At 40.9% G+C, this 16,828-nt stretch overlaps 1 protein-coding gene across 1 annotated transcript in view; it reads right to left on the bottom strand.

Annotated features, from left to right (window-relative positions):
• The window catches only part of PEX7 (peroxisomal biogenesis factor 7), a 75,281-nt gene that overhangs the window by 4,085 nt on the left and 54,368 nt on the right, over positions 1 to 16,828 (bottom strand). The window contains exon 9 of the mRNA XM_066611229.1: positions 8,095 to 8,194. Coding sequence (XP_066467326.1) covers positions 8,095 to 8,194 — 100 coding nt within the window. The remainder of the gene's footprint in view (positions 1 to 8,094; positions 8,195 to 16,828) is intronic.

The following is a 16,828-nucleotide window of genomic DNA, read 5'->3' as shown; positions in this document are numbered from 1 at the left end:
ATGATTAAGTTAGTTAAGTTAAGTTAAGTTAAGTTAAGTTAAGTTAAGTTAAGTTATGAAAAAGTTAGCTGGACTAGAAGAATATTTTACCTGACAGCAAGCAAAGAGTTGCTATGGTTCTTCAGTCCCTCATGAAGAGAGAGTAAACAGATTAGCATAAACAGCTGGAACAGACAAACTGATTATGAAAACTGGTGTGTTAATTATGGTAAATGTTGAACTGCAGTATTAACAGCTTTTCCTTTAAACAAAGCATTAAGTCATAGAGCTAATGACTCGGGAAATGATTTTCATTATTAATGGTTTCTTATTTTGCTTAATGAATTACCATAAATTAAACTGAGTTTTAGTTACAGATTGATTAGGGAAGTGTCTCCCCACTCCCCATCGCTTATAATAGTATGAACAAACTAATTGTTATGACTATATAACAATTAATTATATAACAATTGATTCTATAGCTATTATAATTGTTATGATTCTATAATTAGTCCTGTGACTAATTACTCTGAAATCTGGGCTAAGAATTATTATTAGAAATATTAGAACAGGAAAGAATCATGCTGCCATATTAACTTTTTAGGGACCCCCAAATCAAGTATATTGTACTGTGATCCTATGTAGCTCAGTTTGTTCCTGTTCCTTGGCATAGGTATGCCATACATACAGCACAGGACCATGTATGCTATACATACAGCATAGGACCATGTACTGTATGTACTCTCAGGGTTATTTTTTCGGCTCTTGTCCTTGAGTACAGTAGCAAAGGATGACAGTAACAGACTAAGTAACATCCTTCCACCAAAAACAAACTTTTCAGGAACTGAACAGTGTTTTCCTCCTCTTGAACTTGGGAACAAATATTGCAAACTTAAATCAGCTAATTGTCCCCATTTCAAAAGGAAAGTTGGACATGATGAGATTAGCTCCTGTTATTGTATGGATTTAGGACCCAATCCTGAACTCCCTTAGCGCCAATGCTGAGCTCCAGCGCTGGCACTGGGTGTTGTAAACATGCAGTAAAGCATGTCCATGGCACCCAGAAGAGAGCGGCCACCGGTACTCTGTTCCGCCAGATCCTGAACACTGTATTAGGTTGGAAGGCCCAACATGGAGTCTCTCAAGTCTGCTCTAGCAAAATAGCCAGTGCAGACAGACTTGAAAAGCCCCATTGCAGGGCTTGGGGCTTTCCCTAGGGGAAGAGGATAAAAGTCCCCTTCCCCTAAGGAGACCTCCAGCAGCGCTGCTGGATGCAGCTGTTTTGGCACCGCTGCACCCAGCTGAGCCACCAGCTTCAGGATTGGGCTGTCCAGCTACTATCATCCCAACCACTTTGCTGGTATGGAATTTGACAAATTATTTGCACTACATAAATTAAGCCTCATCCACCCTACATAAAGGTAAAAAATACGAATGCTGTAAATATGTAGGCTGACAAAGGTTATGTGACAAATGCTGTAAATATGTAGGCTGACAAAGCCTATCTCTCACCTCAAATTCTAAAGTGAATGTCATCCCATCTAAAATATTTACCTTCATCCACATTGGTAGTGCTGTTTCTCACCAATAGAATTAAAACCAGTAGCCATTCATTAATACTCATTTACACTGACCTGATTTTCTTCTTCAACAGTTCCCAAAGTAGTTATTGATCATTACATTGTGACTTTGCTATTCAGACCTTTCCAGTACCCTGAGGTAATCTTTTCAACCTTTTGAAATTACCTGGATGACAAACAGTCTTTTCGGTCTTTAAGAAGACAGGAAAATCTTTTACAATATAGTCAATATTTGTTGAACTCACAAGTGCCAAGAAAATCAGAACCTAAGTGCCTGTAGTCCTAAATACACTTACAATTTAAAGTGGCATTTAATCATGAGCAAGTAGACTTAGGATTTGACAAAGAAACTAACAAAAAAGGGTCATATTTTGTTTAGTAAAAATGTAGAAAAAAATTAAAAACAGATTTGGCTGTGACTTTTTTAAAAAAGCAAATATTGATACAAAATCATTATATTTTCTAAACAAATTTTCTGGAGATCTTATTATGAAACATGAAGATATGCAGCTGCCTTCTACCAACTAAAACCACTAGTGCAATGCCATTGGTATTGTTTGCACTGACTGGTATGGGCTCTCCAGGGTTTCAGACAAGGGTCTATTGCAGCACTACTTGGATACGCTAGGAACCTTCTGCATGTAAAGCAGGTGATCTACAACTGAGCTACAATCTCATCACTCTCCTGAAGAGGAAAGGTTCTGGGAAAGAGTTTTTTTTTTAACACAATGTACTATGCCAAGAGTTCAAATTGTCATGATTTGCCATTATCTGCTAAAGGATACTATAAGAAGATCTAACAGAAATAATTCAGAATTTATGAAAGCTCCTATTACCAGCTCATAAAAGCTAAATAATGATTGCCAGTTTCCTTGACAGAGTTCCATCAAATGTGTAATTCCCTTTCATTTCCTTCAGGAACTTATGTTATGGAGTTGAATATTTTACATTTACATCTGACAGTCTTCTCAGTTGCAGCCATCAACATTTGACTCTAGATTAATTCATGCTCAAAAGGATGAAGTTGTGAACTGAGGACTGGAGGCATTTTCGACAGCTAACATGGACAATCTTGCATATCAAAACCATGGAATTTTAATTATTTATTTTTCACATTTTTATACTCTCCTTTCTCCAAGGAGCTCAGGACGGCATACTTGATTCTTTCCTTCCTTGTATCCTCATAATAACCCTTCTGAGGTAGGTTAGGCTGAGAGATAGTGACTGGCCCAAGGTCACCCAGGGAGCTTCATGGCTAAGCAAGGATTTGAACCTGGATCATCCAGGGTAAAGCCCAACACCAGAACCACTTTTTAAAACCCAACAGAAAAACTAGTACTTAGCTGGCCGGTTCTCAGCGGTATCGTTCTGCTGGTGGCTCTATTAGTGTAAGGTTGGCATCTGGGGGGGGAGGGGTAAAGGCAATTGCTGGAATGTAGACACAGAGGTAGCTGTGGTAATAAGAATTGCCCTAGTCTACTTTGGGATATAGGTGAGGCCTTGTTCCTTCTCACACAAAATGTGTCATTTTTCTCAGGCTAGAGTCCTGCTCCATTAAGCTCAGCGGAAAGTTTGCCATTGATTTCTACAGGAATGTACTCTATACAGTGTATGAACTCAGAGTTTTAATTTTAATCTGAGAGACAGTACTCAAATAGTATTCTTGGCGGACTGCAACATTTGTCTGCAAGTGTCACATTTCTGTGCTTTGGGATACACTTTTTCCCCACTATACTGCATTTTTTTTTTAAAAAATTGCAATTTAGATGTTTAACTGTAGTTCATACTTCACAGAACTTTTGCAAGATAATGTTTTATTTTCTACAGAGTGCGTAGTCCTGCTTACAGGCAGAGAACTACCATAGAAAAAGCCTTGCTCAACAGAATGCATTCATTTATATAACATCGTTGGTATTCTCTGTAGCATAAAAAGTAGACCTGATAACTAGGTACAGAATTAAAGAAAGGGTTTCCAGGACTTTTCATTTCTTTTTCTCACATTTGCGTTGAATGTTATGCGGTCTTATTACTAAAGCAGTTCTAAAATACCACAATTTCAAGCGTTTTATGAAAGGAAAGGAACTTCCCTCATTTCTTTGAATCTTTAAAATAACATAGTTGAAAAAAAGATGAATTTGACCACTGAAGCAATAGCTGGAAGGTTCAACCAACTGATTTAATGGGTTACAATTTATTCTATACAAATCTTAAAATGATATTTCCAAATGGCAGCAAACGCTCACAAAGGTCTCAGCAGAAACTGCAACACCTAATAATATAGCTGAATGAAATATGCTGCTCTTACTTCCTTATTTTATTAAAAGCCAGAAATAGTAGTCAGAACAACACTAGGGGAATCCAGTTTGGGCACTTACAGCACATGGTGTGCATTTTTATAATTCAATCTAAATTTCTTCACTTTCCTGAAGAAATATAAATATTTTAGTAAGAACCAAGATGGTGGAGGAAAGGAACAGAGATGAAGTATATGGTCTAGGAAGGTTGTGAGGATAAACAAATTTTGAAATTCCATCTCTGCTCTACTGAAATAATTCAAAGCAGCATGCACTTCATCATATACAGTTTGCTTGCAAACACCAAAGCTGCATAAAAACCTACTTTTAAAAAACATAATGGGAGCTAATTAAGATTCTGAGTTGCACAATATGGCACATGGGGTACACATAGTCCTTATGGTACAAAGTCCCAATCAAATCTTGTTATGAGAAGCAATCCAATGCACAGTTAAGTGCAATTAAATTCCACAGAGATTAATGGGATTAAGGCTAGCACACAAAACTGTGAATAAAATTCTAACCAATACAGCCCTTTTGGGACAGGGAGCCATTTAGTTATTTGATTTTTCTCTGTAAACCGCTTTGTGAACTTTTAGTTGAAAAGCGGTATATAAATACTGTTAATAATAATAATAATAATAATAATAATCCTATCCAGCTTTCCAGCACTGATGCGGCTATGCCAACTAGGCATGCGGTGCATCCTGTGGTGAGGGGCAGCCTTCTCAAGGTAACATTTGTTTCCATTACCTTGGGGCTGCATTGTGACTGCATATGCATTGGAAAACTGGATAGGACTGGGCCCTCAGTTGATTTATGTGACCTTGATAAAGAAATGCTCCATACTATTTCTTCTTGATAAGTCCAAGTTTCCCTTTAAAATGGCAAATTGCGCTAAGGATTGTCATCATAAATGAAGAGTGTGGGCTCTTATAGCACAAATTTACTAGAGACTAATTTAAAGGATCATATTAAGGTTTCATTTTTAGTTAACCAAAAACATTTCTCAAATGACAAAGATCCTCCTCCCTGGTTGATTCAAAATCCAATTATTGACCAGTTTTGACAGAATATTACTCAGGGTTCAGACTTACAAATTTTAGACACAAGAAGAATAAAATACATTACCCCGCTGATTTTCTTTTTTCTAGTGATTTTTGGGTGTAGTCAGTAAAATATTTGTATTACTGGTATAGTAAACTAGATTTAATTTAATTTTTTGGCTATATTTAGATGGCCTGGAAAAAATCCTTGCAGAGAATGCACATATGCATAACTTAATGAAGTCTTGTTTTATTCACAAAGTACAGATTCATAGAAATGATCTTACATCTCTTCTCTTAAATAAGTAAGAAAACACAAATGTTATTATTTATAAAACATTTCAAGTATTTAGAAGGTGAGTCACTGAAGATCATATTAAAGATATTTTATTTACTTACTTGTAAAATCTTTTTTTAAATGTTAAGTATTTCCAACACCCATTTGGAAATGAATGATATGTCAGTACAAACTTATGGAAACCCATGTTATTTCACAGCAGTTGATAAGAACCCCAATGCAGAGTCACCTTTAATTTTGCATGCACTTTTCATCAAGATAATGGCATAAAACTGCAGCTGGAATGTATGATGTATTTTGGCTTTTTGCACAATGAGGATTGGGGCCTTGCACTAAGGCAGCGCAAAAGTCGGGCTGCTGTTGTACACTGCTGGACCACTGACACAAATGGTCAGAGGCATAGTAGGTACAGTAGGTGGCTCTACAAGGCTCTTCAGGCATTGGTGGTGAGGGTGGGGGGGGGAGTTTTGAGAAGCAATACCCATTACTTTGCGGAACCATTGCACATAGAGTGGATTCTTGGATTGTCCTGCAGTCCAAAAACCCTTCCAGAAGTAACAGCTTATCTGAGGGCAAGGGAAAATCCTCCAAGGTCAGAGGGCTGAAGTTGTATTAATGTTGCCATAATATTGAAAGGGAAGGAGGGTTAAGTTTGACATGTGCAACTTGCTCAGATCACTTCAGAGAAAGAGGAGTCCTTTCCAACTAGCTATTAGAGGAAAATGTTATCAGAAAACAAGGGAGAATAAGCCCACCAACAGCACTTTCAGAAAGATGAAAACCTTGGTGGAACTCCCACCCTCTACCCTGGGTATAAAGAGTACCCTCCCTGTTGGCTTCCAGTGGGACCTAAAGAGCTCTCTGTTCCATTCTGTCTTCTCACTTTTATAATTTTCAGGTTTTGGTTCTGTTGCTTACTGTTGTTGCTGTTTTTTTTGTTCTGTTTTAATAGTTCCCCTAAAACACCATTCTTCAACTACGGGTACACCGGTGGTACTTGAGGTGGTGTCTGGTGGTACTCATGGGATCCCTGGACACCTACTGCGCAGCAACGAGATCCTTCTAAGGAGTCTGTGCTGCTGCGCTGACCCTTTCAGCTGCTGCGCATGGGTCAACTGTTGACCCTCCCTGTCCTACACAAAGGGCAAAAGTAGAGGAATTGTTGCTCAAACTATCTTAAAGTACTAGAGGAAATATATCTACCACCCTAACAATTTCAACAAATAACATGATATACATCATGGGGTGCAATCCTAACCTCTTATGTCAGTGCTTAACAGCACTGACATAAGGGCAATGCAGCTCCAAGGTAAGGAAACAGACATTCCCTTACTTTGAGGAGGCCTCCGTGAGTTGACACCCAACTGTAGGATGCAGCACATGTCCCATTGGCACCGCTATGCCAGTGCTGGAAAGCACTGACATAAGGGGTTAGGATTGTGCCCATAGTGTCTGACAGGGCCCAGGAGGAGGTAGCGGCTACATGACTGGAGACAAGGAGCTCTGGAGACAAGGTGATGCCAGGTACTGGAAATGAGAGAGGTGCTATCTGTTGTGCATCCGCTGACAACCTGGGGGGGTGTAAAATAAGGGACAAAATGGAGCAAGGGAGACAGAGAAGGGAGCAGGGAGGAGGGGGAAGAGGGAAGAATGAGTGGAAAGGGCAAGCAACAAAAATGAAACAGAGATGAGGACAAGCAACAGGAAGAGAGAATGTTGGGAGAGCAATCAGGAAAAGGAAAGCAAAGGGCGATGAGCCAGGAGGGAAGGAAGTGCAAGAGGAAGGGGGAAAGCAAGAAGAGGAGAAGGTATAAGGAAAAGGCAAGGGGGAAACTGCAGTGGTGAAACCCCCTCCCAGGGAGCCCTGTTGGACTGTGCAGCATGGGTTGACACTCACAGGCAGGTGGCATCCTGGCTGGAACAGGGTCCTGCAGGGAAGGGGGAGGGAGGAGGTTCTGGAGATATGCAGGCCAGGGCCACACTAATTGCAGCAGAAAATCTGACCAAACAAACACTCATAAGCCTGGAAATTTTTTTCTATCTAGTCAGATCCAGAGAAAATTTATCTAAAAAAAAAATGGTCAACACCTACCAGCCAACTCAAGGAATTCAGGGACACTATAAGGAAAATCAGCCCACCATTTGGGGCCAAATGGGCCAATAGAAATGTCTGATGAATTTCAGCCTGGTGGCCTAGTGTCATGTTTGGGATGCTCCTTGTGCCAAAGTGTCATACCCCAATTCCTAGAATGTGGACCTGACCCTTGGGACAAACCCTTGGGGACAGAGATCATGACAATGACTGACCAAGATATCTCATCTTAAGTAAGTTTGGGGGTCTTGATGAGTACTCAAAAGTGGACAATAAAGTGAGATGCTATTTGATATGAGTTCACCATATTTTAGGTTGAACCTAAAACCATCTTGCTTCCTTTTCTCACCCACTTTTAGTGCTAGTCTTTATATAATGATACTGTGGATTGGGTTGCTTTTTACTAAGTATGAGTTTCACCTCTACTACTTTCTCCTTTTTTTAGGTTTAGGTTTAACAGATGATTGAATTTTTAGCCTTTTAATGATTTTTCCATTGCTTTATTTTGTTTACCGGCCTTGAGCATTTCTTGGAAAGGTAGTGTTTATTCATTATATAAAAATACAAAACTGGAGAATCTGATACTGTTCTGGATAAGTTCACACCTAGTCATACTTAATACCACATATGTTTGTATCTCCTAACTATGAAAATCTTCACAAGTAGATACTGTATCTCAATCACAAGATTTCATTTACCCTTTTGTCTCTGGTAAATTATAAAAGGAACTGCAGCTACACACAATATAGTCTGTAGTTAAACTATGGTTACATCCATATAAGAAGAAAGCCTTCTTTTATCTTACCTGTCCAGGTTGGTGCAAGCTTAAATCAAGGCCACACGTAAACTCTGAATGATGCTCCACAGTTTCAAGTAGAGGATCAGGCTTGGAGAAATCCCAAAATCTATAGATGGAATCAAGAACACAATTATGGTAAGCAAAAGACCATTTTTTAAAAAAAACTGTAAAACTGGATGACCGATCTGCTTAAAGCTGCCAGACGCTTTTAGAAACCAAACTCATCCACTTTAGAAATGCAATTAATTCTATTGCCACAAGTCTCTTGACTCATCTGCATAAATAAGTACTTCATTAAGAAAGCATCTCCTTCAGCCCAGTATGGAAATTTAGATCAACAGAGCTGGCATGATGACCTCCCATTGGGACAATCTGCAAAACAGTAATCTGAAGTGTCTTTATTTAATAAAGACTACTTTACAAAGTATGAACCTGACAGCTCTTCAATTCATCTCACCTAATACAGTCTGCTCTGAGACAGCAGGTCATTCCACCTGCCTCAAATCCTTTAAGCAGCAAATGCCAGCTATTCCACTTGGCTTGCTTTCTTCACGCAAAACATTTACTCTATCACCACTCCCCCATGTTTCATCAAACATCTCAACTGCCTGCTACGGCAAAATGATTCAAGAGGTGTGTTTGGATTTCTATATTCAAGACAAGTAAGGACAACAGCACCACATCTGAAAAACAAAAGTTCTGAATGCTTTTAATATCTCAAATTAGCAGATATAAAAAGCAATTAGGCAATATAGAATGAGATACTCTGTACACGCTTAAGGAACACCATTGGCCTAGGCTACAGATAGCTCATTTGTGCTTCCAGTTATTGTTTTCCTGGTGCCAGAACCTGAAGGAGTAAACTCACCAGCTTACTTTCCTATGACATAAATGCCAAATACTTTTCTTCCTGCTGTTCCAAGTATCAACATATGCTTTTGTATGGATTTCAGAAGGCTCAAACTATGGAACACAAGAAGGGTGCTCCAACAACTCTCTTACCTCTGAGTTATTACCTATTACCAATAAATGTGTTAAAACCACAGGGACAGTTTCCAAAAAAGAAACTGCCCAGATACTCAAGACCATAAAAAACTTCTACTTGAATCGAATCTAGTCAGTGTACAAACCATTCTTACGCTGTAATCCTATACATATTGATTCAGAAGTAAATCCCATGAGTTTCAAGGGACTTGCTCCTTTGTAAGTGTGTTTAGAATCTCAATCATAGTTAATGTGTGCTACTGGCTGAATTTCTGATACTGCTAACCAACCGACCAGGAGAGCAAAATAATTGTTTTCTCAAAGTTGAAAAAACCAACAGCTGATTCTAGATCTGACCTTTTCTGTAAATGACACAAGGTGTAATTCCTTAATTTTTTTTTTTAGTATATCTAGGTATCTATAAGTCAATGTTTCAGTTTCATTTCTTCATCAGTCCATCCCAATACTTACTGTAATTACTGCCTTTCTCATAGACTCAAGGCAGTTTTACACAGGCAGACTGATCATAAACTCTCATTTTTCAAATGGGGTTTTTACAAATGTTTTTCTATGAACCCTCCAATTCTCCAGATAGTGCAATCACTGTTCTGGCTGAAGCTCTAGCCTTCCCAGCTTCTACAGGCAACTGGAAATCAAGCCTCATTGGATCTCAAGATGCTATCTATGTCTTGCCAGCTGCCATTGCCACACTCCACATTCCTGCAGATTCCTCCACAAAGTTCCATCAGTTGCATTCCAGTCATCCATCCAAGGTCATACTGAAGTTGATTCTACTTAGCTTCTTCAGGCAAGATGGCAGCTCAACCTCCAGACCACACCTCTTGCCCATAAGAACATAAGAAGACAACAAGACACAACCTGCATCCGGATGCCTTCCCTTGCATCTAGCAATCTGAGGTAGCCTACTTCTAAAACCAGAAGCTTGCACATACGTGCCATGACTTGTAACCCATGATGAACTTTTCCTCCAGAAATTTGTCCAATCCCCTCTTAAAGGCATCTAGGCAAGATGCCATCACTATTTCCTGTGGCAAGGAGTTCCACAGACTAATTACACGCAGGGTAAAGAAATATTTTCTTTTGTCTGTTCTCCCAATACTCAATTTTAGTGGATGTCCCCTGGTTCTGGTGTTATGCGAGAGGGAAATGTTACTCTATGTAGTCTACTCACGTATTATTCTATGTCAGTGGTTTTCAAACTCCCAGGGAGAGTTTGAACCACTCTAAGTTCTTGTGGGACGGGCGGGAGCAGCGGAGGTGGGGGGGAAGACAGCGGCACAGTCCCCAGGATCGCGCCGCTCAGGGGGCTGCAGGGGCTTGGGTACACTTACCCAAGCCTCCTGCAGCCTCCCGGAGGTGTGGGGAGCCCTGCGTGACCTTCTGCAGGGCTCCCTGCAGCTTCAGAAGTGAAACTGGAGCGATCGCACTCCACGTTCACTTTAGGAGAGGCGGGACGTGATCACTCGCTTTCAAAGCGGCAGGGAGCCCTGCAGAAGGTTGGGACGCTGCAGGAGGCTCGGGTAAGTGTACTGAGCGGCGCATCCTGAGGATCGTGCCGCTGCCTCCTCCCTGCCTCCAGGCTGCCCCTACCCCTTAAGGTGAAAGTGGCCAGAGCCCACAGGCTGGGGCGTTGTGATGCCCCAGTTTGAAAAGCCCTGCTCTATGTATTCTATGTTACTCTATGTAGTCTACTCATATGTTATTCTATATAGAGTTACTAGCCAATATAGTGCTTCTTGTTTAAATAAGGGCACAGTCCTAATGTGCCCTTGGGCCGATGAAAGTCCCTTGCACTGGCCCAGGAGTGTCGCAAAAGTGCCATCAAGCACTTTTGTAGCTGCTGCTGCTTTACCTGGGGTAAGTGGAAGCGATTCCCCTTGCCCAGGCCGAGCTGCTTTTAGTCCCAATCCTGCCTTGGATGCAGCGCAGGCTTGAATGCCTAAATCTAATGTGGGGGACAATCTCAAAGCAATACAGAGTTCTGAATCACTTGTCCTGAATCACTTGACAGGGCAGGAGGTCTGGTCTAGAGGGTAGAGCCTCCATTTGCCTGAAGATAACATCCACAAGGTCGCCAGTTCGAGGCCACAGGTACCGTGCGACCTTGAAGCAGCTGACAAGCTGAGCCAAGCTATTTCCATCTGCTCTGAGCGTGGGAGGTTGGAGGCCAGGATGGAGGCCAGATCAGAATGAAACATCTGAATTTGTTGTGGCTCTTGAAAGATAGAGCCTTCTTTCAATTGTAAAAATCCCTCCGGGGATTTAAATTAGCCTGCCTATGTAAACTGCCTTGAATAAAGTCTTGAATAAAGACTAAGAAAGGCGGTATATAAATACCTGTATTATTATTATTATTATTATTATTATTGTCCTTTTCTGCCTTCCAAAATATTTACTGGTACTTATTTAATTTTTTGCATTTTTGGTATTACACAGTTCCTTCCTTTTGTCCTCACAATTGTGTGAAGTACATGAGGCTGAGAGATAGTGACTGTTCAAGGTCACCCAAAAAGCTTCATAGCTGAGTGGAGATTTAAACCTGCATCTTCCAGGTCTAAGTCCAACTCCATAACCACTATGTCATCATGGCTCAGGCAGCTCAGGTGGGATGTTTGCAGGACAACTCTTCTCCTACCTGTTGCTTTTCATTTGCAACATCTCTCCTGTCCCCCCTTTTCCCTTTTTGACCAGCAAACACACCACAGAACCCTAATTAGGATAAAAGCAGTAAGAAATAGTCTGCAGAGGAAAAACAATAGGAGTGGGGGAAAAGATCAAGTACCCATTCCTCCCACCACTTTTCTTCTGCCCAACTTTATGTCACCAACTCCTGGATGGTTGCAACTAGATACAATGCTCTGACTTCAGTGTTACAATGGATAAACCTACTGAGCAAGGGTCTTCGAATAGTTCAGTAGTAGGGCTGAGAAGAACTGAAAAATAGGCAGCTCAATCATAACTAAATTCCTGCACGCTGATGAAGTAGCAGCAGCTACGCTGCATTCCATAAGGGTATTTCAGCTGCTGGACATCTCTTTGAGGTAAGGGGATATTTGGCTCCAGGGTATTAGTTATGGTGCTTTTGCAACAGCATATACCAGTGGAGCATACACTCCACTTGCGCAAGCAGCAGTTATGACTAGGACATAAGAGTTAGAAGCGGGTTGCTAAGGGATCTATTGACAGACTGACAATAACTGGCTGACGTTCTCAGAATCTTAATGCCCTAGTGGGAAAATTACTTAAAATACATATGGCTGCCTTTCCCTTCCTTAAAGGGAGGTGTTCATGGTGACTAACAATATAGGTGGGAGCACTAAGGTTTAAATATGCTTATAGTCTCTCACCTATCTAGGTTTACATTCACACTTGGGAATGTTGATGTAAAAATCATAATTTACATACATCATGTGCATATGCTTCACATATATCATCATGATGTAGTCCAGTGGTTCTCAAACTTTTAGCATTGGGACCCACTTTTTGGAATGAGAATCTGTCAGGACCCACCAAAAGTGATATCACGACCGGAAGTGACATTACCAAGCAGGACAATTTTTAACAATCCTAGGCTGCAAGCCTACCCACACTTACCCAGGAGTAAGTCCCATTTACTATCATTATTTAAAGCATATACTTAGTAGCCTGTTCAAAGTACAGATCTGTAACATTTCCCTAAACACAGTCACATACCATGGTAGTATCTAATATACAGTAATAAGAAAAAAATAATGAAATGAATGGGGACCTACCTGAAATTGGCTCGCGACCCACCTAGTGGGTCCCAACCCACAGTTTGAGAAACACTGATCTAGCTCTTATAAGACCCCTGCACATTATTACTCCCATATTGTAGCTGAGGTGAAGAGGATGTGGCTTGCCTACAGCTATCTAGCAAGTTGATAGCAGAGACAAGATTCAAACCAGGGAAGCATATTTTCAGATAAGTCTTAATCCCTGCTCTACTCCAACTCTCTACTATTAGAAAGGCACTTCGCAAATGACCACCAGTTGTGCGATAATGACATACAACATTTGTTGCAAGTCAATGCTTGACTACAGTTCTAAAAGTTATAAGCAGGGCTCAGATCTCTTTTCTGTTGCTAAACATGAGGAACCCAATCCACATGATAAGGCCTGTTAAGAAGTGCCAAATAATTATTTTGTGTGCAATAGGCCGTGTATAACCAGTCCTTTAAAACGAACCATCATTACCTACACCAGGGGTGTCCAAACATTTTGGCAGGAGGGCCACATAATCTCTCTGACACTGAGTCGGGGGCTGGGGGGAAAAAGAATTTACATTTAAAATTTGAATAAATGTTTACATAAAACATTTGTTAAAATTTACATAAATGAATATATTAGAGATGGAACTTATATGAATGAATGAAGGTCTTGTAGTAGCTCAAGGCCTATAAAAGGCCTTGCACAAAGCAAGGCCAGCCTTTCCTTTGCTGCTGCTGCTGCATCACAGATGTGAAACAGCAGGTAGTGGAAGGAGCCCTTGTCCCACAGTTCAGGTGAGAGGTCAAACAGACTTCCTCATGGTGACAGCAGTTGCATCAGGCCAGCATAGGCTCCAGCAAGTCTCCAGAGGGCCATAGGCTCATCAGAGACTGGGGGCTCCCCATGGGCTGGATTGGGAGCACCCAAGGGCTGCAAGTGGCCCCCAGGCCGGGGTTTGGGCACCCCTGACCTACACCAATGTAACCCTAATTCTATAACATGAAAAGTCATATAAAAATCAGGCTATTGTGCACAATTCTGCAGATTTCCCTATGCATTTCAACTATTTTGCATAATTTATTGTTCTTCAAAATCACGGGCCAGACCAAGGAGCCATGCAGGTCACCTAGCTCTTTTCTAATCGCTGGAAATTGGTTCAGCAAACCATCCAGCTGCTATTTTACCAGGCAAAGCTCAATGGGTTTTAAGCATTTCCTCACAACCATAAATGCTCTCACTTAAAATGAAAGATGAAATACTCAGGAAGCTGAATTCTGCATTGAACCTAGACATACAGCATTTAACATTTGACTGTCTTAGCTAGAAACTAGTTGAGAAGATCATTAACTTTACTTGACTGAACTCAATTATACAGATTCTTGTATAAGAGATTTTCACTATAACCAACTCTACCCTTTCATTCCCCCACCCAAGCCCCTTTTTTCTACCCCCTCCCCACATATAGACTCTATGCTTACGAACAAAGAGCAATGTTTAGTTTTTCCCTAATGTGTACAGCTGGTTTTGCCATTGGAGTGGTTATCAAGAAGCGGAAAGAAAAAAAGCAATCAATCTATGCAAAATACAATGTAGAAGCAGTTCAGATACACAGCAAACACTAGAGGCTAGTGAATTGGTTTGCTTAAACTGTTTTCATTAATTTTCCAGTAAAATTACCTGACCAGAATGGGAGCTACATAGTGGATGTGCTATAGCAACGGACCTCTTTAGATTCTCCTAGTACTTGAGGAACAGGAGAAAGAACTCATTTTCCAGCAAGCTGATTGCGAAAGGGCAGAAGCATATACAGATCAGCTTCATTCTTGCAATCTGCCCTTGCAATTTTCTAAAGTGTAATGCGTAGTGCTTCAGTGCATAAGTACTGATGTGGAAGCCATGTCTGCAAGACTTTATATATAAAATAATTAAGTTATTCCTTTTAAACTTCAAAAGAAGATCTATAAGGTATATGCCAATGTTTCTCAACCAGTGGTACTTGAGGTGGTGTCTGGTGATACTCATGGGACCCCCTGGACACCTGCTGCCTGGCAGCGAGACCAGGAATATGATGCAACAGACAGAGGTGGGAGGCTCAGCTCAGCAGGTAGAGCTCTAAAGCAGGGGTGTCAAGTATAAGGCCTGGGGGCCGGATGCGGCCCATGGAAGCTTTTTGTTTGGCCCTTGGGTTCTCAGCTGCTGAGCTGTGTTGAGCTATCTCTGCTGAAAGGGCGGCCTGCATGATAATTGGACTCTCCCATATCTTGAAATATGATCAAGATTTGCGTATTTTCTCTTCTGTCATTTGCAGCTAATGTTCCTAAATGAGAAAAGGTGCTTATTTCTGACATGACCTGTTTAATGACATTATTTCCTGCCTAATGACATAACTCTCGGTCCTCAGCGGGCATCCTGAATATAATTCAGACCACTGTAGGAATGACACCCCTGCTCTAAAGCATGCTTTTCTGCACTTGAAAAAGCCCTCCTGTCTACCTCTTATGGTAGTGGAATGTGTGTTCCGCCAGCAGAAAGCCCAGTTAGGATTGGGCTAGCTATTTGTTACTTGATTGGATGCCAAAAATGAGAATGTTATTCTGTTTGACATTTTATTCTATATAATGCCTTTGAGTTAATATTTGTATTACTACAGCATTTATAAGTACCATCTAAGAATTTGTATTTCAGTATACTATCTATTCCTAGCATATATCTAATAGCCCAATGCAGCCATGCCAAAATGCAGCACAGAGGTTTCTACTTGGATCTGTGCTAGCAAAATGGTGCCAGTGCATGTGGACCCAGGCTGCAGGATCAGGTCAAGGTAGGAGGTTTGGATTAAGCAGTCACTGCTGCTGCTGAATCATCTCAATTTCCAGACCCAATCCACCCTTCTCTCTGCTCCATTCCACTTCTCCTGCCAACTTACCTAGATCAGTGAGCTGGTCTAGAGCCAAAGTCTCATGCAAGGCTGCTTTACGCACTGCCAAAGGCCCTTTTGCAACTGCAGTGAAGCAGTCACTCCTGGGGAATGCTCATTCTGCTGGCTTTAGTGCCCAATAGGATTGTACTGTTAGATACATAAAGATGGTTTAAGCATTTTCCAGAAGAAAGGTTATTTCAGGTTACTGATAAAGTTCAGAAATAACCTCATTTATATCACACACTCCACTTGTCAAGCTTTAATTGAATATCAAAGAATAGCATTCAAATGAGAAGGCATTTTCTGCTTTACTCCTCCATGTTCTGGATTATCCTTTTTCTGTACTCTGGGCATTCACTGTAACTGGGACTTCATTTTCACAAGTGGCTCAACAGTCTCTCTCTCTCTCTCTCTCTCTCTCCATACACACACACACACACACACACACACTCTTCAAGGGTGAATGCCTAAATTCTTTTTATTTTGAACATCTGCAGCTAATGGTTTCTAAGTTTAAGTGAAAATTCCATGTACCATTCACTGTTTTAATCTTACTCTCAAAAAGCTAAAGCCACTATAGTCTGTAAATTGTCTATGGGATTCCCATAATTCCCTAGTGTTCCAGTCCAGCACACTTGTTGTCGAGTGCCAATTATTTATTTTTCATATGTTTATACTGTCCTTCCTCCAACAAGGTCAGAGTGGTGTATACAGTTCCTTCTGTCCTTTGCTCCTCACAACAACTCTGTAAGGTAGGTCAGGCTGAGAGATAGTGACTGGGCCAAGATCACCCAGGATGCTTCATGGCTGAGTGGGGATTTGAACCTGGTTCTTTCCGGTTTGTCCAACTCCAAAACCACCACACCATCCTTTACAAAGGGAGAGACATGAATGGAAATACTCGGGATAAATGCTTCCCACTTCAAATAAGTTTAGATTTGTTCTCTTACCAAGAAATACTACAATTAATTACAATGGGCTGTTTAAGGTAGCTCTTCCAACTTAAAAAGGAGTCTATCTTTTCTATGAATGCCAGTAGCTCACAGATCCTAGCCACATTAATGGATGCCAGAGATCAAAGAAGTA

Source organism: Tiliqua scincoides, chromosome 1 (assembly GCF_035046505.1).
Source record: "Tiliqua scincoides isolate rTilSci1 chromosome 1, rTilSci1.hap2, whole genome shotgun sequence".
NCBI lineage: Eukaryota > Metazoa > Chordata > Lepidosauria > Squamata > Scincidae > Tiliqua > Tiliqua scincoides.
This window is presented reverse-complemented; position numbering and strand designations above follow the sequence as displayed.